At 38.0% G+C, this 23,708-nt stretch overlaps 1 protein-coding gene across 1 annotated transcript in view; it reads left to right on the top strand.

Moving 5' to 3' along the window:
- Positions 1 to 23,708, top strand: part of SLC36A4 (solute carrier family 36 member 4) — an 81,571-nt gene that overhangs the window by 4,631 nt on the left and 53,232 nt on the right. The window contains exons 2-8 of the mRNA XM_082780417.1: positions 8,210 to 8,333; positions 9,054 to 9,144; positions 10,367 to 10,455; positions 11,387 to 11,482; positions 13,853 to 13,937; positions 21,122 to 21,349; positions 22,517 to 22,615. Of these exons, the coding sequence (XP_082636543.1) occupies positions 8,210 to 8,333; positions 9,054 to 9,144; positions 10,367 to 10,455; positions 11,387 to 11,482; positions 13,853 to 13,937; positions 21,122 to 21,349; positions 22,517 to 22,615 (812 nt within the window). The remainder of the gene's footprint in view (positions 1 to 8,209; positions 8,334 to 9,053; positions 9,145 to 10,366; positions 10,456 to 11,386; positions 11,483 to 13,852; positions 13,938 to 21,121; positions 21,350 to 22,516; positions 22,616 to 23,708) is intronic.

Below are 23,708 nucleotides of genomic sequence, written 5' to 3'. Positions count from 1 at the left end.
GACTAATGATGGGGGAGAAGAGGTAATTCAGGAACATTTATATTGTGTAGAACAGCGGCCAAATATTTTTGGCGTGCTTTATGTAACATAATATTTGCGGGAAACCTGTAGTAGGTGTCGTCACCACAATGTGAGTTGGTGTCTATTGCTGTTACCTGGGTTTTAAATCTCCTCTAGTGGAATTTATCCTCAAAGGGGTTATTATATTAGAATAGGACATGAACTGTCAGCCTGGGTGTACAGATCAGAAACAGATGTTGTGAGTTCTCAATTCAGCTATTTATGAGAACGTGGATGAATAATTGACTTGATCTTCTGCAGTTCCCTCAGTATCTGCTGCCCAGTAGTATGTTAAGGGATGTTTGAAGACACTTCAGCGTACTGTTATCATGGTTATGAATGGGTCCCACAAGACAAAAAATGTACATAACTAAATGTACACAAAGATGTAGATTTGAAAGTGCTAATTCTTCTGTTGAGTTTTACAGATGGTGTTTTAGTTGGTGCTCTCTCTAAAATCTGATTCTTCTACTCTAGATTATATTTTCAGAGGCTAAACTTTATGTTCTGGATTTTTACTGTTCTTTTCCTCTCACATGTAGATATATGTGAGAGATTTCTGTAGCTGTACACAATTTCTCAAGACTTCCTATGAGCTATATGCATAAAGGACACAGCTCTGTCTTGTGTGGGGAGGGCCATTTAACGATAGTAACATTTTTCTTGGTTGTCTACATTGCCAATGTCAAATTTGTTGCTTTTAACTTCTTTTTAAGAAAAGATTCTCTGTTTCCAGGCATGTGCTCAAGCTAATAAATGTCTGGATAATTGGGTTAAAATATCTTGCCTCTGGTAAAGGAAAGCCAGTCATAGAAGGTAATTAGTTAAAGCCTCCTACTGTGCTCCAGTTGTGTGCAATCTTCTTGTGACCAGCCACCAGCTGATGGCAGTGGCCGTGGAACTTTGAAAAGCTTAGTTTTATTTTTGAGATGCATTAAATGAACTTCTTTTTAGGATTACCAGTTTAATCTGCATTTAAGAAGTTTTGTTTAGTACTGCAGTGTGGTAAACTAATATCCAAATTAGTTGCAGAACACAAATAGTATGAAATCTATCAGCAGATATTATCTGCAGGAAAGAAACATGTACAGATGTTTGTTTGAATTTAATAAAGCTTTACATTTTTTTAGTGGGATATTTGGGAGATTATCATCTCCTTTCTGTGGTCAACTAAACTGATTTTCAATGTTCAAGGTGAAATCTCTTCCTTTCTCTAGAACAGCTGGTGCTATATTCTTCAGATAAAGAAAACCTCCGTAAGAATACTGCTTTGACACTTATCAGCTTGGAACGTGAATGTTGGCCGGCTTCTGGTGGTGGGATGTGTTTGGAAGAAGCATGTTTAACAAAATATTTATCATCCCATCATTCTATTAGCTTTTATTGACATTCAAGTCTTCCTTCATATCATCTTCTAGGCTGGTGACGGTGGACAGGTTAGCATGAGGAGCACTGGAGGCAGAATGTAGGTGATGTATTATGTAGCAGGATGTGCTACGTGTGCAGAAAAGGACTTTTTTTTTTTTTTGTCATCTTGTGACTGTAGAAGAGCAACCGCTCCTTGCAAACCAGGTTCTGCGCTATTGGGACTCAAGTTTTATGTGAAACTCTTTGCACTGTACATCCAGACACTTTCCCAATAAAACTTTAATGTGTTTTTCAAGGTAAATATTTTTTTTTTTTATGATGCATTTCTTTTCTGTTATCAGCAATAGTTCACAGCCTTCGGTTGAGAATGCGACAGACTATGAAATTGGGGTGTTCTGTTGCGTAAATGACATGAATAAAATAGCACAATAATGTGGGAGAACAGGTTCTAAAAAAAGCTGTTGTTTATACCTCCCTAGGATTTGGAAATAAATAGTGAAGTCACCATGATAAGTCACTGTGATAACTGTATTTACACATGTTTACACACCACGTTTTCCCTGAAAGGATGGTCACGTTCTTTCCCTAGCTAGTTAAAATCTGGGGCCTGTACAGTACAAATACAGTACAAATTCAGGAAAAGAAAATTGTTCAGAAAAATAGTGCTTCTGAAGCTGAGGAGAAATACAGGGGCTTGGAGGCAAGTGTACAAAGGTGAAAACAATCTAGGGACTGGCATGGAACTGAGGCAGGGGAGGGTCAGGCTGGGGGTTAGGGAAAGGTTCTGCACCCAGAGGGTGGTCGGGCACTGGGACAGGCACTGAGCCTGACAGAGTTCAAGAAGCATTTGGACAATGCTCTCAGCCATGGGGTCTGATTTTTTTTTTGGGTGGTGCTGTGTGGAGCCAGGAGTTGGACTCAATGATTCTTGTGGATCTCTTTCAAGTTGGGATATTGTATGATCCTGTGAATCAAATCTGAAGTATTTGTGTTATTTTGACTTGGAGATAATTTAATGGATCCACAAGAGAATGCCTGCAAGAGAAAAAGAACATGTTGTAAAAGTTGTCTATGCTTGAAGATCGATAATATGGAAAATCTTTTCATTAAAAGATTAAGAAATAGCACAATGAGGAAATAATCCATAGCAAGAATTCAGCCCCAGAGGCTCTCTGCTGCACCATCCCGAAGACAAGGGCTGTACGGTCACATCTCTCCTTTTTGGACAGCACGGCGCCTCCACCTCGCCTGCCCTGCCTGTCCCTCCTAGCACTCCAGGACTCATCCCACCAAGTCCCACTGATAGCAATGGTATCGTAGCTCTGGGAAATGACCAAAGCTTCCCATTTGTTCCTCATACTGTGTGTGTTGGTATATGAGCATTTTGGATGTGCTCCTGAACCTTCAGCCCTCCCTGGAGCATCATAAATGCTCCCATTAGCCTTGCCACCCTCAGGCAGTGCTGCACCAGCCCTTGGCTTAACCTCGGTGTTCCCCATGGTGTCTCCTTCCCCATCTATCCTAGTTTCAAGCTCTCTCAATCAGTCTTGCCAGGTTATGAGCCAAGAAACTTTTCCCTACTGAGACAGGTGGGTCCTCTCAGGCCCCAGCAGACCTTGAAGTCTTGAAGACTCATCCATGATTATGAAACCCCAAATTCTGGTGGAGACACCAGTCTTGGAGCCAGGCATTGACGACCTGGGCTCACCTGTTTATCTCCCCATTGCTGGAAGGGTTGAGGAAAACACTCTTCTGAACCCTTTAGTCATCTTCCCAGGGCTCCAAAATTTCTTGATAGGCCTCAGGCTTCCTGTAGCTACATCCCTGGTACCGATATGAAAAAGGAGGAGAAATGGGTAATACTCCAAAGGATGTTTAATGCTCACAAGGTTCCTGGTAACGTCCCTGATCCGAGCCCCAGGGAGGCAGCAAACTTCTCTGTAAAGAGGCCAGACCTGCAGGTGGGAGCCTCCGTTCCCTCCAGGAGGGAGTCCCCTATGGCTGCAACTGTGCATCCTGGAAAGCACAAAGGTTTCCAACCTTCCAAATGGCAAAGGATTTTTTTCCCCTAAGAACTACTGTATTGGGGGTGGCGGTGCATGAACAGACTTAAACATGGAAATACGTGAGGGCAATGTGAATGGTGTGAAGGATGGAGAGGCAGGAACAGGATCCTCAGCTGGGAGAGGCGGATGTTTTGGAGTGGGTCATCGGTGTAAACTTCACAGTGTGAGCTTTCTCCCTGCCTCTTTTGGAATGCTTACCTTCTCGTTACTGCCATAGGACCAGTCCTGAATGGAGGTGAGGTAAGTCAGACAAAGAAAAGATGGATTAATCTGCAAAATGGAGGTGCTGGCTCTCCAGAATATCTGTCATCCTGTTCTTCTGGGGCTTCCATGACAAATACAGTGAATTTAAATAAAAGGAATCAGTTTACTTTGCATGACCTCCATATATCTCCCTTCTATTCCATTGATCTGTACATCTAAAAATGCTTTGCTTTTTGTCAATATCAGTCAACTGCAGCATGGGACAAATGGGTTTGTGAACAAACCTGGGGAATAGGAAGGTGGCTGGGACACAGGAGCTTAGGGCTCAAGAGCAGAGGGAAGGTCGGCCAGGCGAACAGAAGGGTTGGTGTCAGCCACAGAGCACCAAGTGAGGAAGAAGAGGTGGATGAAGCTGTCTTTAAACAGCTGGAAGAAGCCTTCTGCTCGTAGGTCCTGGTCATCATGGGGGCCTTAACCACCTAAAACCTCCTGGGGAGGCGATGTGGCAGGGCCCAAGGCACTGAGGATTTATCTGGAGTGCTTGTGTTGCTTGCTGATAAAGATTTTGATACTGAAATCTTACTCTGCAGTACTTTAAAAATGTTTTAAGATGTTTCTGGTATGAATTAGATTACCAGTTGTTGCAAATATGTGTATCTTGCCCTGGGCTTATTTTGTGTGATATTTCCTATGTTTTTGTGGAACGTACTGAAATAACCATGACTTTTTTTTTTTTTTTTTTTTTTTTTACATAGATGATGAAATAAAATGTAAAAAACTCTCAAGGATTTTTTTTCTTTATTTTTGGAGCATCCTTCAGTAAGGATAACTGCATCACACACGCAGTTAATGATGGTTAAGAAAAAATCCTAGCTAGACTGGAATTAATTAGATTCTAAACTCTTTAAGGCAAAGGCTTTTTTCTTTGTGTTTCTGTGGAGCGGTTGCTGGCCCACAGTTAGCAGTCAGTTAAGCAATTATCAGGGCTTTGATAGCGATAACATCGACTCTGAGATTGCTTTAGGCAGGGACAAATGAATTTTCAAGGGAAAAGCTTGTTTTAGAAACATTCTCATTTAAAAAATGAGGGGAACACTGGAGTATGTCTAAATCTGTTCTTAATAACCATGTTTGCAACCAGGAAAAAAAAAGAAAAGAAAAAAAAAAAAGAAAGTTGGGAGAAAAGTGAAATGGGATGTTTATAAAATTTGCAGTCATCTGGGAGGGATCAGGTCCTAGAGAAAGTTACGTGGTGAACTCTGTGCGTTCATCTCTCAAGTTTCAGTGTCGGACTGGAATGGAAGAAGAGAAATTCACTTTCTTCCCCTGACTGAGCAGTTACTGACATTCACCTGTGCTGTCGGTCCTAAAAGTCGTGCTGGCATCTGGAAGGTAAAGAGGCAGAGCTGCTTACACCAAGGGCATGAAAGATGCTTGACAATCCCTGAGCGTAAGAAATATATTTATATTTTCATTGGCATACAATACAGGATGTGACCAAAGGTTAAAAATACAACTATAATTCATGCAGATTGAAGTGGTCCTAGCTGCAAGGGGATATCCAAGAGTTTTGTGTTGTCTCAACACCAAGATTAAAACATTGCTTTGTGCTCTCCTGCCTTACTCGTGGGGGATCCCTTTATCACCGTGTGGCAGGCACAGAGGATGTAAATGAGCTTTTGGTTGCCAGAGGTGTTTCTTTCAGGATTACTGTGAAGGAGTGGGCTTCTGAAAGTACAAAAATACTGTTAATTAATTACAAGTCGGGTGAGCTTTCTATCAACTAGAAGTGTTTCCTCAAGAAGGGTGGTTGTGGCAGCATTGTTCCTGAGAAAAAAAGCATTAATGGAAGCCTCCAATTCTGGAGGGCTCCCTGTTGAATACTCACGTATTTCCCACCAGTGGACCTTTGTCCCGGTCAGCCAGAGAGGGGAGCAGGATGAGACTGGTGCTTTTTGTATTTTTTCCTGTGCAGTCAGCCATGTGCACGTGAATATGTGTACAGTCTCCATTTTTCCACACCGCAGGTTGTGGAATCACATCCTCAGCATTGCCACGTCCTCCTAGGAAACGTGGAACCTGCACCAAAGCTACCAAACTCCAGGTATCACCAGAAGTCAATAGCAGCAGTGTTTCCCATCAGTAATTTTGCTAGATTTCCTCCAGGCACCTGCTTTAATTGTATTGTATAGGAGCACACCACAGGCTGTTAGGCTACATCCTTGGAAGTGGTGTAGCAGGCAGCGCTGGGAGGCTGCTGTTTGCCTCCTCCCTTGCTGCAGTGCTTGGAGGAGCAGTCCCCAGGGAGGCTACCCCCAAAAACGGGCAGGCAGTGGAGGGGGAGAGGCAAAAGAGACGTGGCGAGACGACAGCGTTGCAGCACAGGCTTCTTGATGAAAGCAGGTATGCAGCCGGACCAAAGAGATGATCAAAAGCAAGAAATTCTTGGAGGAGATCCCAGGGGTGATGATAGAGTTTGATGCCATCTGGAGCTGCTAGAAAGAAAGTGAAAAAAAGGCTTTACAAACACTTTTATCATTTTTTGGTTTTATCCAGCCAATTCTTAGTTACATCTCTTTTAAGAAGCAAGGTAGCGAAATGTTCTCATGATCTGGCTTGTGAGTTTAAGACGTCTTCCGTGTATTTCTGGGGTGCTTGATTTAAAGAAGAAAATGAAAGCAATTCTATCTCAACACTGTTAGGTCCATCGTACTCCCAGATAGGAACCTTACCTTTTGCACAAGCTGTCACTGTTGCTTAACTTTGCAAACACTGCTACGAAATGGAAAAGTAAAATTAATTAATGCTGATTTCTTCTATAGGTTGTTGAACCTCATGTGATCACAGACTTTGCACACTTTTAGTTCATTCTGTTCCACGTCAAAACATTTAATCTATCTCAATTTGTGTAATTGGAATATTGCTGAGAGTAAACTTGACTTACGCTGGACTTTCTGGTTGGGTCTCTGACCTCTGATGTTGTATTCCACTGGGCACCTCTTGCTTCTGTCAAAGGCTTTCAGCTTTATCAAAACTTAATTCAGATGATTTGTTCCTGTCTTAGAATAGTTTTATCTGTCTTCTGAATAAGCCTTCTTCTGTTTTATAGGATATATAATTGTTTTGTGGTTGTTTTGAAGTTCCTATTGCTTATGACTGTATTCAGTGCCCTGCTGCTGTGTTAGACATCGTTAAGGTTTCATAAAGACATTAAGGATTTGTTGAACACCCGATTTTCAGTGTGTCCTGTATTTCTGATCAGGTTTCGTGCACATATCTTGTTTCCACAATAAGTAGTAACTTTATTAGATTGAGCATAAAAAGTCCCCAAATAAGCATTATGTCTGCTTCTTGTTTTTAAACGCTTCTGCAGTCTCATTGGTGTTACAAATTTCACACCTGGGAAGTGAGCATCCCTATTTTTCTTATGAAATGGATAAGCTTAGCATGACTAAGGTATTTAAAGTTCACTCAAACTGTTTTTTTTTTTTCTTTCTTCAGTGAAGCACGTTTTAATACAATTAATGCTTATTTAATGTTTTCGGAGTTCTGTAATAATTAATGTGATAAATCAGTCAGATGTGCTGTTGCATTCTTAGAAATTCTCAGTAATTTTTAAAGTAGGTAGAAAAAGTTAGAAAGGCAGCATAAAATCATGTAAAAATAGGATTTTCTTGTGTGTGTGAAGACCACAGAGGTTGAGATTTTTCAATTGATTTTATGAATGGCTACTGCAGAAGGCAGGTAATCTTTTTGGTTTTGGCAGGATTTGTTTTCCTCAACTGTAGTCATTTAAAAATGCTTATAATTTAATCAACATTAAACTGCAAAAGCTGCTAGCTTTGCCTGAAAGCCGGTTTTGTTCACTGCTGGCTGTTGCTTAGCTCTCTTATTTAGCTGGATAGCAAGGCTGCATTTGTTGATGGCAGAGGCAGTTTATGCGACTTTAAAAAGTTCATGAAATTGCAGCTCAAGCATGTAGCATAAATCAGTTGTCTTGGTTTTCTCACCAGTAATGGGAGACATCTTCTGTTGTAGCTCTCAGTTTTAGGATGGGATGGCTCTGGGGGGTGCCCTTGCTCTCCACTGGTAATAGACTAAGTGCTCAGCATTGAAACAGCTAATGGCATCTAAGATGAATCTAATCCTTTCCTAACACTGAATGACTTTTCCGTTTGACATTGTATTAGCTTGCAAAATGGTCTAAACCATCAACATTTTGATCTTTTTTTTCCTTAGTTGTGTTTTTCCTAAGTTGTTTTCCTTAATGAAAAGCTTTAGGGTTTGACCATAAACCAGTCTGGTTTGAATAATGCGAATGTGTGCCCCCGGAAAGCGAGGCAGAATTTCTTGTGCAGGCTTCTTCTGTAACTATCTTGTGTGTTTAAATCAGCTTTCTACTTAGTAACACAAATAAATCTCATGAAATGGCAAACTAATTCAAAATCACCTTTTACTTCTAAACTGTACGCTTGTTTCTAATTCTAAGTTGTGTTAACTCTCTTGTATAGATTTGGAAGTAATGAAGCCTTTGATTGATGAACAGAATTCAGAAGGCGTCTCAGATGAAGAGCATGAAAATGACATCCTGCCAGTTGAGAAGCATTACCAACTTGAAAATGAAGAAGGCATTACGTATGTATTACTCTTAAGTATCAGCTTGTTAAAATTCCTCGCCTCCAACTTGTTTTTCATGAGTAGTTTACTGAACTCTTAGGGGGCTTACATGCAACCATGGTATGGTTTTATAGTGTAGTTCTATTTTAGGGCTTTGCATACTTCTACCAAAAACAGCACGTTTTGAGTAGGTTCTTTGGTTTTTGGAAGCTAACAATATACTGGCTGTAAAATATTCCAAGGTGACCATTTATAAAGTGATTGAATCGGTCAGAATCCAGGCATTGTTTACAAAGGGGTTTGATTGATTTTGTATTTTTTAATAAAGGAACTTAAGAAGACTTTGGAAATAGATTGTTACAGTTGTACTTAAAAGAGGTTTTTTATTTTTTTTTTGGGGGAGGTAAAGCTTTAGCTGTCAGCATTGTGTTTTGTAATTGGTAATTGTTTTGAATGTTATTGATTCTAAAATAGCATTGATGAATCTTTGACATTTTCTGAGGCCAAAAGACAATAACATTGCACAGAAAATAGCCTTTCACAAGCGGGGAAAAGAAGATGAAGATCAATCAGACCTGTATGTTCCATCTGATGGAAATCATATCTAGAGGTTAATAAGAACGTCCTGTAAATGTGCGGGACCACTTCAAAGTTGTTACTGCTCACAAATTGTTCCTGTGTGTTAGTGAATTATAGAGGGTGTGCTTTTAATGGGACTTTTCCTGTTTTTATCGTCAGGTTTATACAAACACTTACCCACCTCCTCAAAGGAAACATTGGAACTGGGCTTCTTGGTCTTCCACTTGCAATAAAAAATGCTGGTATTGTGGTAAGAATGCAATTATTTTTCTTAGTTTAGAAAAGTTACCTGGAAAGATATACAGATACGTGACTGAACCTGAAAAACTAAAATCTTGATACCAGCTGGTTGTACCTACCTACCTTGAATTATGTTCAATTTTTTCTTTTCAGTCTGGTGAAGTTATTGCTGAAGGTTGAGACAAATTAAAAAAAACAACCAAACATTTTTTCTTTTTTAACTGTGTCATTCTGAAGACTTTATAGCATGTTTTGTATTTTTGCTTAGCCAGAACGTTTTTTTGTGGAAAACATTTTTTTTTTTTCTGAAAACAGAAAGATTTTGATTCATTCAGACTCCTATGATGGCTCATGGGATTCTTTTGTGGGTTTATTTTATCTTTGTCCAGACTTCACTATAGCTGGATCATGTCATAGGATGCACTGTCATCTTAAATCAGTCTTTTGTTTCTGGGGGAACAGGGTATAGAACAGTCTAATAAACAAATAATGTTTATAAAGTTTATTTATATTTATTTATATATTTTAAGTATTTAAGTAATAAACAAAGCATTTCCTAAGGCAATGTAAATTTCATTAACTGAACTTTTAAATTTAAGACTATATAAATTTAATTCTTTATTACAAGATGTTTAGTTTAAGGATGAAAGTGACAATGTAAAAAGCAAGTACTTTCTGTGAAAAAGTTTTGGTTTAACTTCTATTCTAAAACAAATGATTTAATTCGAAGATTACCCTATTTTTACAAGTTAACAGATAATGATTATTTATTTTTTTATTTTTATATATTTTTTACTATACTGAACATTTTCAAGTATTCTAATGTAATGGAAAGAAGCCTTTAAAATGACAGTGTTGATGACAACAAAGGGATCCAAACCATTGCTTAGAAATGTGCGGTCTTCTGTCATGACAATTTTTTGGCAAATATCATAACGAAAATGTTCTGAGAGTGAAATTATTTCATGCCCACTTGCTATTTACTGCTCCATCACCCTTGAGAAACCTTCAGTTGAGCAATCAATTAGAAGTAAGGAATGCAGCAGAAATCTGCAGCAAATCTTCCTCCCAGGGGAAGAAAAAGTTTCATAAAATTTTAATTCCTATAATTTATGTATGCGCTAAAATATGAAATTTTTGCATGTAAAGATTTTTCCCCAGCATGTTTTCATGAAAAAAAAAATGTTTATATGACTTCAGTTGCTTTGTTCTCCCTTTTTTCTCCACACCAGATTGGACCAATCAGCCTTGTGTTCATAGGAATTATATCTGTCCATTGTATGCACATCTTGGTACGTTGCAGCCACTGTCTATGTCAGAGGTAAATGTGGAACTACTCATTTTGTTGCTGAGATTTTTTTTCTGAGTTTTGGCCTACAGAATGACACAATGCTGTAGCAGTTGCTTCAGGTCAGAATCTTGTACTTCAAAGAAGGAATACATGTTCTTATGGTGCAGCTAGAAATGATAGCTGTGCTTTGAGTAACAGTATGTTAATACAATGAAAAAATATTTCTTCTCTGGTCCTACAGAAAAATAAGTTAGTTTAACTTGTGTTGTCCAATATCCCATTCCCTGTTGTAACTGAGAAATAATCAGGTCTTTCTCACTGCAGTTTTGGTTGTTTATCTTTGGTCCTTAAGTACTTTTATATCTTCATAGCTTCTGAATCTTCATAGCTTTGAAAAGCATTCAGTTTATAAATTGCCAGTTTGTAAGTACTTTATAGGGCTACAGAAACAACCAAGAATTGTTGTTAATGTCTTTTGTGATTGTCTCTTTGGATTGTGACAACTCGATTCTTAAAAATTGTGGTGCTAAGGAATGTGGTAAGATGATAATAGTGAGCAGATTAATGCTAGATAGTCTTTCAAGTAAGATGTACAATAAAGTGCAATAAAAGTTCTTTAAAAGTGCAGTAAAGTTTCTGAACTGAACAGTAACATGAAACTGTTAGTGTCCCTGTAGCTGGAAAAACTATTATTAAAAACAAAACCAAAACCAGACCTGATTTAGTACTGTTGAATTAGTGAGCAGCAATTGTGGTTTACATGCTTGTAGAGTGCTGAATATCCCTTCCTCCAAGAAAGAAGCTCAAGAAGCCTAAACTATACCTCTAAAATTCAGCAACTGTGGAATGGTGTCACAGATGATTCCTTATAAGCCTGTGAGGCCAGCAGCATTTTCAGGATAGAGATGTAGGCTCTGATAGTTTCTAGTAACTCCATTCTTTCTTCACTCTTTGATTTCAGGTTGAAAAAATCCTCACTGGGTTATAGTGATACAGTTAGTTATGCCATGGAAGTGGGGCCTCTGACTGCTCTTCAGAAAAGATCTTCCTGGGGAAGGTAAGTCTGCAGTCTAGTTTTACAGTTCATTAGTAAAAATTATGTCTACACTTGGATTGGTTAGGACATTTACTTTTTAGTAAGATATTACTAGTTTTCAGAGGAAAACTAGTCCAAAACTAGTCTGTGCTTGAAATAACAAGTACCACCACATAAAAATATTTCCTGGGGTCAACTAGTGACGCTGGGGAGGACTGGGGAGTGTGTGTCTCGGTCAGGAACATCAATTTTCAGGTCTACAGGAGCTGTGAAGAAAAGAATTCTCTTCTATAATATAGAAAGAGATGTTGTATAACCAGAAGTGCAGTCTGTATTGTGTAATATAAGTTTTTGTCAGCTTTTACCACAAACACATTTCACTGCATCAGAGTGTAATAAATGGCTCAGTCTTCAAAATAGGACTATAATCAAAGTTTATGATTTATTAAAGGAATAGAGGTAAGCAAACAGCGCTGGGTGCACCAGGAGTCTCTGCTCCACCAAGACGCACACCAGTTACATCAAGCAGCTGATTTTTATGCTCCTAGGCTGATACATACTCATTACTACTTCTAAAAAAAACAGGGTTATTTTAATTAGTTTCTGGAATCCAAACCCTTCTACTGGAGCATGCGCATCAGTCTCCAGTGGTCCCTCTGGGCGTCTCTTGTGCTGAAGGCTTCCTCCCTCTTGTCCTTCTCCTTTGTCCAACTTGGCTGTATGTCAGAGACTTGTGCAACATCCCCTGCAAGCTTTTTCTTTTAGTTGTTCTTCAGCTCTCCCCATCTCCTTAATCTCCTGGCCAGATATTAGAGACTTGCATGGTGTCCCATGCAATAGTCATAATAGCTAGCAGTTATTCTGAAATCCCCCAGATATCAGAGACTTCAAGGAAAAACCTACAAATACATTTCCCTTGAAGCTCTCTATTGACATGAATTGCTAAACCATTCCTTTGCAAGATACAAGAATTACGTACATTAACCACTCTGTTTTTCTTAGACTTGTGGTTATACAAGGGTATGTAAGACAGAAGGTCACATTCATCATACCATGCGGCCCTAGCATTGTTCCATACTGACACGAATCAGATGAACATATCTCACAAGAGTTCACTCTCTAAGCAGACTGATACTGCAAACATAAATGATTTTATTTTTTTTTTTCTGAAAGGAAGCAAAGCATTTTTTGATTTGTTGAAATATCAAGTACAGATCATGGAGAAATACTTACTAGATTTTTGCAATAATGACCTGCAGATATTAATAGCTTGTTGTAGCTCTTAAGTGCTTTATCCATCTTTTAAAAAAGACTATTATGTATTTTTTGCCATCTGTTGCTGTATAGCGTTTATGGAGCTTACAGTATGACTGCATAGTGATGAAACTGAAAACCTGAGATGTTGTTCAATGTTAACTTTAAAGTTTTTTTTTTTCCTCTCTTGAGGAAGAGAGTATTTTTGCCCTGTTATTTTCAAGGATACAGCATCTTGTGTCATTTGTTTGTGGCTATCATTTGGTTTCAGATAAGAAAAAGATGAGCTAGTATTTTAAGATATTTTCTGATGACTGTGTAGGAATGGTCTGGAGCTGTACTAGAGGGAAAATTTTTTGTTTGTAGGAAAGTAGAATGAAAATACTGTAATGCACCAAAGAGTTATAAGCCATAAACAGCAATTCTATTTCCTGAGGCATTGTGCTACAGCAAGATTGTTCTCTGGGGCAGTTCTCTGCTGAATGTTGGACTAGCGAGAGGGTTTCATTATGATGCATCTTCAGGTCACCATCATGTGTATTATTTATCAAAAACAATATGAACCATACTTCAGAATTTTTTTTTTTCCAAGAGATACAGTGTCTGAATGTGTATTTGGATACATTCACATAGAGCCAGTTAGCTGTGAAAATGTTTTTTGTCTTGAATTGCTGGAACTTAACTTAAACTGTGTGAGACATTTCATCTCTGATCTCAGTGGAAAATGGCTATACTAAAGTGCTAAATTATTGCAGCAGAAGTTATTTGCACATTGAGTATATATGTCTGTTGTTTATAGCTGTTTCACATTGCTGTCTTTGAATTTCATTTTATGCGACTTTAAATGTGATATACCTTTTTTTTGGAGAAACTTTCATACCTATATACTGTTACCTTAAAAAAACACCACTACCACCACCATCACCAAAAAAAAACCCACCAACCCACAAAAAACATAAAATCACCTTATTTTGACAGAAGAGCAACTTTCATTCCAGTGTTCATGAGATTAATGTGATATTTGAATCTAACATCATGACTAGTATGAAAAAGAGTTTCAATTGTGTATTAGGTAGAAATGGATTAATCATTTGTATCCTAAGTATAATGTACGTTTGTTTATTTTTTCTTCCTCAGGTATATTGTGGACTTTTTCCTAGTGATAACGCAGTTGGGATTTTGTAGCGTTTATGTTGTGTTCTTGGCAGAAAATGTCAAACAAGTGAGTAAAGATACTGTATGGAAACAGTTATGGTTTTAAATTTGTTTTTCCTTACTTTTTTGTTTCGTTGTGAAGTGCCAAAGAACCTGTAGAACATGAAGTTGAGAGATGCACAGCGTAGGTTCTGCCATGGTTTACACAATACAGCTCTTGGAAAAAGGAGCAATGTGCAAGGTGATCTAAACTCACATCTTTAGGAAGTGTTTATAGTTTCATTGCCTTCTCATTTGTTCATTGAACTTAAAAATTAATTACAGAAATTATAGGAAACAAGGTTGAAACTGGTCTGGGATCCAGTTGTCAATGAACATTTCTTTTTGCCAGGACTTGCTGCTGACTTATTTATTCCCTGACCTTCTGAGAATATTTTACCCTTTTTGTGTCACAGGAATCTTTTGAATCTGTTCTTGTTTAGCCTCTTCCATTTTTCAGAATTGTCTCACAGTTACTCATCAGTGATGGGTCTCTTGGGCCCCCAGAGTACTGTGTGCAGTTTTGGGTGCCACAGAATAAAAAGGACGTAAAACCACTAGAGAGTGTCCAAAGGAGGGCTACAAAGATGGTGAAGGGTCTGGAGGGGGAGATGCACGAGGAGTGGCTGAGGTCCCTTGGTTTGCTCAGCCCAGAGCAGAGCAGGCTGAGGGGAGGCCTCATGGCGGCCTGCAGCTCCCTCACGAGGGGAGCGGAGGGGCAGGCGCTGAGCTCTGCTCTCTGGGGACAGCGACAGGACCCGAGGGAATGGCATGGAGCTGGGACAGGGGAGGGTCAGGCTAGGCTAGGGAAAGGTTCTGCACCCAGAGGGTGGTCGGGCACTGGGACAGGCTCCCTAGGGTCATGGCACTGTACCTGCCAGTGTTCAAGAAGGTTTTGGACAACTCACAAACATATGGTCTGATTTCTGGGTGGTCCTTTGGGGACCCAGGAGTTGGACTCAATGATCCTTGTGGGTCCCTTCTGACTAAAGATAATCTGTGCCGTTCTGTTTAGTTTTGATGATGAATATGGACCTCTGTCTGAAAACATGTTTCTGTAATTAGTGAGACAGGTGAGGAATAAGGTATGGCATGTTACCAAGCATTAATCATCCATATGGACTTCTGACCAAAAGATAGAATAAAGGTGTCTTTGAATAGCTTTATGTTATTGAGGAAGAAGTTTCCCCATGGACAGTCAATATGTAGTGGGCACATTTTTTTTTTTTCTCTGTGTGAAGTGAGTTTTTGTATTATGTTTAAAAAGTATTCTGAGTTACAAAAATGTCAAAGTGAGAAGAAACTGTGTATAGAGAAGCTGGATACTCTGTAATTTGTGTACTGGGAGGTTATGACAGTCCCACTGTCTACCTCAGTACCTGAAAATCCTATTTTCTATATGATGTCCTTTTGCTGGCCTTCTGAAGCAGGAATTTTTATGGCATCCTTTGTAATAAAAGTTTGAATCAAAACCTTTCCCATTGAACAAATATATGACCAACTAGTCATTATATATATGTTTTGACCTTAAGAAAAAGCAAAGACTTGTTTGCCTTGGCTTTTATAAATTTCAAAAAAAGTGAAACCTATTCAGAAAACCCACTGCTGCTTTCTTGAAGAATTGAAAGCTGGGAGCAGAACTTATAGAGAAAACAACTTCTACAAAAGTAGTAGCTGCAGAGACCCATGGCATGTACCCTGTGAATGAATTGAAGTCATTAGCAATTCAGAAGAGAAGTCCTATTTGCAAGTGTATTTGATTTACATTGCCCTGTGCACTTTGCTCTGGGAGGGAGGTTGTTTCCATCTGGGCAACCTTATAATGCAGAAATCTGTCCCGTAGAGGGCACCAAAGAACACAAGTTGGTACAGCTTTAAATCTGTTTTGGGTAGTGGAAGGATGAGGCATGTGAACGGAGGGAATGAGGGAGTGGAGAACTAAGATAAAGGAAAATCATGGTAATAATGTTAGTAAGCTTTTCCAAAGGAATACTTTCCTGGCCCACCAAAGAAACTCAGGTTTGTGTAGTTCTGGATATGGGGTCTTATTTATACATATATGTACGTATATATATGTATATATATAAAAAAGGGGTTTTACAGGTAAAAATGACTAGAATTGGAGAAGAATGATGAAACTGGAACAAAAATCTGAAGTTTGGCAGCAACAAGTGGGACAGACAAACAAATCTGCCCAGAAGATGGTCCCCTTTCTTGTCATAATTACTTCACTTTTCTTGCATGAGGAGTAGAAGATCTTAAGTCAAGAGTCCTGGCAGCTATCTATTTATTCATGAATATTTGCTGAGTTCTCTGAAAATGTGTCCTTTTCTCATTGCTTGCTGATAAAGCTAAAATATGAAAACATACTCTTGCTGTGTTGTACTTTATTAGATCTTTGACACTTTGAATGACCCATCAACTGGTTGAGCCATAGTGGATATAATGAAATTTTTATTTTTATATTTTTTGGAAAAAGAGAGGGGGGAAACACCTCTAGAAAAAAACCCTAGGCCACCACTTAGGCAGTTGTACTCAGACACAGAAGTGTTACAAATTTGTAGTTTGCAAAGTTGAGTACTGAGTAATAATGAAATACCAGAAATAAACTAATGAAACATATTTTGGGCCTTTTCTTTATAAATTACAGGATCACAGTATAGTCACATATACCTGATCACACACAGTTTTGGTGCTCGATTGGTCCCTGTGTATTGTATTGTATGTTGCTCTGAGTTGAATAAGGAAGGAATTACAGGAGCTGATCAGCTCAAGGACTGCTATTTTGATCCTACTAGATAAAAAGTTTGCAGACTGACAGATAGAGTTTGGGATGTAGGCAAGAGTGGTCTTGGTTAAAGAGACTAAGGAAACTATTCCTTATTGCTTCTGATGCATTTCTTAAATGAAACACGTTCATCCATTAAACAATTTTCTGGGTGCCTGATATCAAGAATCTAATAACCATATTTACACAAATGTGTGATCTTCATGGATACAGCAGAAGGCGGTGGATGCTGTGCTTGGGGTATGTAAATGAGACATTGAGTGAAGCACTCCTGTAAAGGAAGCAGTTTCAGACATCACACCGTCATGTGAATTAGTGCTTGAATAACGAAAATGACTTCTGCTGAAGTCACTCTGTGAATTCACTAGTCTTTGTAGTCAATATGCAAGTAGTAGTCACTACTTGCTTTCTAAAACTGTAGTGATATTTCCTTGTGGTTTAGGGAAATGTTTGTGGAACTTGCAGCTACAGTCATGGTAGGCACAGAAAAAAATGCATGTAGTGTATTTAGATTAGAAGTTGCTCAATGTGCACTGAGCCCTGTTACACACAGAAAGAACAAAATACTGTGTAGCAGCTCATGGAGTCCTACACAGACTTTATTACATCAGGTCTTTTGTCTCTTTTGTAGTCAGAGTGAGTACAGGCATAGTAAAATTTAATGACTGTTCTCTACAAATCAGAATTACTTTTATAGGAAGACATTCTCCGTTATGGGTAAGAGAGGAAGCCGTGATTCTTAAATGGCAAATGTACATTTCCATGTCTCAGATCTTTAGTGGGAGGATCTGAATTATGATTGTTTATAGAATGCGTTTTTCAAGCACAGATGTATTGATTGAGTAAGTGAAAACATTTGTCTAAGTTATCTGATATTCAGATAATATTTCAGACTGCTTTGCTTTCTTTAGAGGAGAGAGAAACAGCATGAGAAACAGCTTTTTATTTTTTATTTTTAAAGACACTTTGGCTGCTTTACATTGTTACTTGTTAGAATGGTTTTCAACCTGTTTACTAGTTTTTTTTAACCTAGTAAAATACTTCAAAAGTGATAGCAATGTTAGTTTGCATCTGAACAAATGAGTGTAATTTCATCTTCATTAGATTTTTCCTTTTCTACTCTTTAGCATCAATCCTCACAGAGCCAATTGATCTATCACAGGCAGAATTGTAATTTTGGGGGGTTAATTTTTGTATTTTACTTTCAGACTTAGTTTTCTTCCACTCACTGGCCTCTCTTGCCTGTTATTTAGCTCTCCCATAAGATTACTGTATCTTGTTTGATGTGCCTCTTCTGAGCCAATGTACAGAATCACTCTTCTGTCATGCCACAAAATCCACTTGTGTAATGTAGAAGTTCCCTGTGGTCTTGCCCAAACCCTTAAGTGGTGCTTGACACAGTGGTTAGATTGTTAACCAATCTAATGTGGATGCTGCTTTCTTGGTACAGAATTGATTTATAAGTGTATATATATCCAGAAAAGGGAATAAACTGTCTTTCTGTGCTTTTATATCTGTATAACTGTATCCATTATATCAATTACATGGTGTGTATATGTACATGTATATGTAAAATTCACCCCCAAACACAGTGTTTGATAATGCAGAAACCTGTGCATAATGAACATAATAAAAATGGCTTGGCAGTCAACAGTTGAACTGAAATGTTAAAAAGTTGTTTTTTTTTTTTTTTTTTTCTTTTTTCCTCCCCCCATAAAATCATAGAACAGTTTGGGTTGGAAGGGACCTTAAAGATCATCTAGTTCCAACCTCCAATTATTTTTCTTAAGTAACAGCAGTTTCAGACCTGAGACAAAGCAAAACTTTAGGCCAGTTGAATATTGGAACAGTTTGCCCATAGGGGTTATGCAGTCCCCATTCTTAGAGGTTTTCAGGAGAAACAGCCTCATTTGACCTCATATTGATGGAGCTTTGAGTAAGCTGTTGAGTAAGTCATGAGGTCGCTTCTAACCTGAATTATTCTATGGTTCAGTGAATCCCAACCTCCATTTTTGGATAATGTAATGGAGAATATATCAGGAATATAATGTTTCTCTTAGATAAGAGATGACAAGGTAAAGTGACTCAAATGAGAAATGGTGTGGAAGAGGAGCTTTTGAGTTAAAAATGTACCAGAAATAGGTGCTTTTTGTAACTGGGACTGAGACAGCTGTGACTGCAAATCTGTTTACTCAAAACAAATCTGAGTGGAGCAGGTTCAGAATTGCCTTTTAAAATTTTTTGTCCTTCCAGCTGGAATCTTTTTGCCCTGGCTTCTGCCTTTCAACTGTATTTCACAAAACAGGATCTTATGAGACTCTTATGAGTAATAACATTTTAGAGAATCCATTTAGCCTCTGTTTCCTTCCCCTGGTGAATACTGGGGCAGGGAAGAGTGTGGCGAGAAAGGGTACCATATTCACTGTGTTGTAAAGTGGCCTACAGTGTTGTAGTTTGTTACAGAAATACAACTCGTGTTTGAAGCACGCAAATGGGAATTGAGAACCCAGGGTAGGGGAGTCATATTTTGATAATTTTAGCTGACTGCTTTTTACAGATGTCTGTCACCTGATGTTGGTGGTGCAGAGTTTGTGAGCAGTAATAGTGTGTCCTTTCTCAGTGCCTTCCTCAGTATTTTTGTGAAAATAAAACATAATTTTAAAGGCTACATATGACCATTCTTTACTTAACACAACCTGGAGGTGTGATGTGGTCGTCGTGGCAGCTGTAGAAATCACAGTAGATCTGAACTCAAATAGAATTGTGTCCACAGAATTTTTTTAATAACTCCCTCTACCTCCTGGAAGTCTCAGTCCAAGTGATCCCTTGATTGCCTACTGTATCTCCAACTTGTCCCCTTCTCTTGTTCCTCAAGCTGGAAAATTAATATCATATTAATACCACAATAATTTTGTGCTGTTTGCTCAGGACTCTTGTGTCTACATTTAAACTTGTATGTAATAGTAATACTTGGCCTTTTTATTGAAGCAGCTTCATGTGTTTGACTTTTAAAAAGAGGATCTATGATCTTGTTATTTTCACTTGCACAGATAACTGGACATTCTAGAGAGCAAACCACATTGAAATAATTGCCCATAAATTAACCAGTGTCAGTATTAGGGTCAGAATATCATCTTAAGTTGCTTTGATATATATTGATTTCTCATTTTAATTTAACCTCTTTGTACTGTAAGGAAGCATTGTTTTTTTCCACTGTCTAGGTATCTTTTCTCATCAAGCCAAAGGCTTTCTGTAGTGTGAATGAATTAAACAGTCATATACTGATTTATAAGATGGCAAATAGGATCAAAGAGGAAAAGAGAGTATACCTTCCTAGGGAAAAGGCATAAGATTTATAACAAGTGGGTCTGAACTGTTCTCATTTTGTAGCAAGCAGTATAACTACTAACTCTTCATGTGTTGGTCATGGTGTACACACAGCACGTAATATATTTGCATAAAACAGATTTTGGCAGTTATAGAATCATAGAATATTCTGAGTTGGAAGGGGATTGACAAGGATCATCGAATTCAACGCCTGGGTCTACAAAGGGCCACCCAAATAAACAGACCCTGTGTCTGAGAGCGTTGTCCAAACACTTTTTGAACTCCAGCAGGCTCAGTGCTGTGATCACTGCCCTGGGGACCCTTTCCCAGTGCCCAACCAATTTTAACCACATGAACATTTTTCCAAAAGATGTAGTGGGAGTTGTGAATAGTCCCAAGCTCAGTCTTCTGAATTGCACCATGGGCAATTATGGTAATATTATATACAAGATATTTAGTACTTTTACACATTGTGTACTGCTATTTATCTACCAGTATGAATTTGTATTGATTTAATGGATAGAGCTCTATGCAAACTCTTTTTAGAGCTCATGGTTTTAAAGTTGAGTTAAAGGTGATTAATGGAAAAGTGAGGTTAAGAATAAAATCATTTGAACTAAAATAAAGACAGGTTCTTATTTTACCACCATTTCTGTGTTTATGTTGACATGATGTGGATTGCAAAGGCGTAAGGTTATTAGGCACTGAACCTTCAGAGAATAGTACTTGGTCATCTGAACCCATTCCTTACTTTTAGGAAAATTCACACTCCAGTGTTTAGGCCTAGATCCATCTCGCCCACATTTGTTTGACTGAATGCTTGCTTTCTAAAAGGCAGGTATCTAATCGAAACTGATCGTGGGGATTTCCTCCTTAGTCAATGGATTAAAGACAAGGTCTTTTAGGGCCCAATTTCATCATTTCACAAGGAACACTTGCCCTGTGCCTTGTCTTCCTCTCTGCATTGAGACCATAGGTAAACCAAAATGCCTGACATTCAGCAGGTAAAGTGAAGAGGTAAATTCCACCGTAGAGAAACAGCAGTGTGACCATATCCAGACACTCAGTGCTACCAGTATTTATTTATTTTTCTACAGGTCCATGAAGGATTCTTGGAAATCAAGTCTGCTTCTATAAATGTCAGTGCCGCCAGCAATTCTTCCGAGAAAAGGAGTACGGATTTACGAGTGTACATGCTGTGTTTCCTGCCGTTTATGATCCTCCTGGTCTTTATTCGTGACCTTAAGAGCCTGTCTGTGCTTTCACTGCTTGCCAATCTGTCCATGGCTGTCAGCCTTGTGATCATTTACCAGTATATTGTTAGAGTGAGTATAGCAAGTTTATAATTTGTTTTGATCTGACATCTTAGTGGTTGCTTGGGGTAGTTTTGGGGTCTCTGAAACATACTGATTGACAATTGCTGAAAGTCAGAATTATCTTGTAATGTGAGGTAAGGAGATGTCTTAATACTTGAGACATGCTTTAAAGAGACCTCTATGGTATTTTTTGAAAAAAATGGCAATATTACTGCGCTTAAGATACAGAGCATACAAATTTTGAAGTCTCTGAATCCTTGAGTGAGTAGAAGTTGCACCCAGAAGTTCAAAGGCTTCATCCGTGACCAGTCATTTCATTGCAACAGAAGAACAGTTTCAACAACGTTTGTTTATAGCATTTTTCCAGTACAATCAGGAAAAAAAAATAAATATATTTATCTTACGTATTTAAGAATAGATATTGCATACTTCTGTCTCCTGAGAAGTTGAATAGTTTTTACGTTTTCTGGGTTGCTGCTGTTTTTAACAGTTGGAGACATTTCAGAACAGAACAAATTGAACTGAAAGCTGAAAAAAAACCCACATACAGAAACTTCTACATTTTTTCATTCTTACAATTTTTGAAAAGTATAAATGGCAAACTGTTGTGTGCACAGTATCTAGATACATGGTCACTACTGATATTACTGATATTATTTAGAGGTATTGGCTATGGGAGGAGGTAAAAGTTACACAAAACACATTATGGGAGTTGAAGACTGATTAATTGTTCTGCAGGAATTCAGCTTGTGTTAAAAATACTCTTTTTTTTTTTTTTTTTTTAACTATCCCTTATGGTTATGAAGAATACTTATAAAGTATGAAGAATAAGATGTTCTCAGGAGAGCCTAATTTTTAGAAGGTTACGCTTGAGTTTTCCCTTTCATTTTAATTTATGCTCACTTATATATGCCAGAGTAACACTTTAAATATGAAAATTTCTAATGTCAGTAACGAGAACCTAGAATAAATACATCTGCAAGTGTCTGAGTGAGTGGGAAGGAAGCTATAATTGTGTGTGAGGGACTGTAAGCTTGTGGGGAAAACCATGAAGTGTAACTAGCAGTGTATACTCTGTTGTCAACACCTACAGATTTTTCTTTCCTAGACGGCAATTAAAACTGTAAGAACAGCTGACATTCTTTACATAGCACTGTTTTGCTTTGATTTCTTTAGGATATAGCAGATCCTCAAAAACTGCCTCGTGTGGTTGGCTGGAAGAAATATCCCCTGTTTTTTGGGACAGCAATATTTGCTTTTGAAGGAATCGGTGTGGTAAGTCTTTATCATTGACTCTTCAGAATACCTGGGTTTGTGACAGATGATGAAATGTAGGCAGTTTTAAGTTTGTTGGTATTTACTTTTTTCTTGGTGAAGCACTCATCTCCCAGTCATGAAATGTGTTACTTCATCTAAGGCAAAAGCTGAGGACAGAACATCCTTGTCAAAGGGTATTCTAGTGAATACTGATTGCTACTTGAACACTTAGCACCTTCCCTATTACAAGGATGTCTGTAGTTCATCGAAACAGATTAAAAATAGTTTTAAAATAGATTAAAATCATAATTCATTATTCAGCTAATAATATGATGATTCTGTAATTATGATGATTCAGCAGCTCAGTTTGAAGTGATTAGTGAAGAAAAAAAGAAACGTATTCAGCATCTTTCTTTTCCTTTGGGATCACAGAGGACAAAAATGATTTATCAAAAAAGTATTGTTCTTCCTGCCTCAAACTTTTCTATAGAGATGGCTTCATAGCAATGGTGATAAGAAAAAGGCTTGAAATTCCAGAATATTGTTTTGATTCGTAGATTTCAGATAATGAACTTCCATTCCTCATTGTTTCCTGAAATAAGTCAGTAGTTATTTATCGCTTGTAAAATGTTTTTTTTTTTTTTTTTTTTTAAGTGAATCTTGTTTTAATCTCTTATATTCATATCCTACTCCATCTAGGGGTTTTCTGATTGCATCTCATAGTAGCAAAGTTTGCAAATTAGTTACCACTTTTGTTTCACGTTACAATTTTAAAAGCAGCCAAAGAAGCATCTGGGAATGGTAGGTCATAATGTCTTTAAACTGTTGGGAAATAACTATATATACACTTTATTTTGTACTAATGTAACCACATACTTCAGCAGGTGTTATGTGCCTAAAACTAAAGCTAAAGAAACACAACAAAAACAAATAAAACAAAACAAATCAACCCTTTCCTTGCACACCAAAATGCAATATCCCCAAACCAGCATGCACTTCATCTGAAGCAATTATTATCTTTCATTGTCATAACATATTTGAAATCTCAAAACATCTTTTCATTTCTGGAACTGTCAGCTCTGAATCAAGGCAGTGTATTTGATCCAGCTGC

The sequence above is a fragment of the Aythya marila genome, assembly GCF_965140915.1.
Source record: "Aythya marila genome assembly, chromosome: 1".
Classification (NCBI taxonomy): Eukaryota; Metazoa; Chordata; class Aves; order Anseriformes; family Anatidae; genus Aythya; species Aythya marila.
Note: the sequence above shows the minus strand (reverse complement) of the source record. Positions and strands in the feature narration are given on the sequence as shown.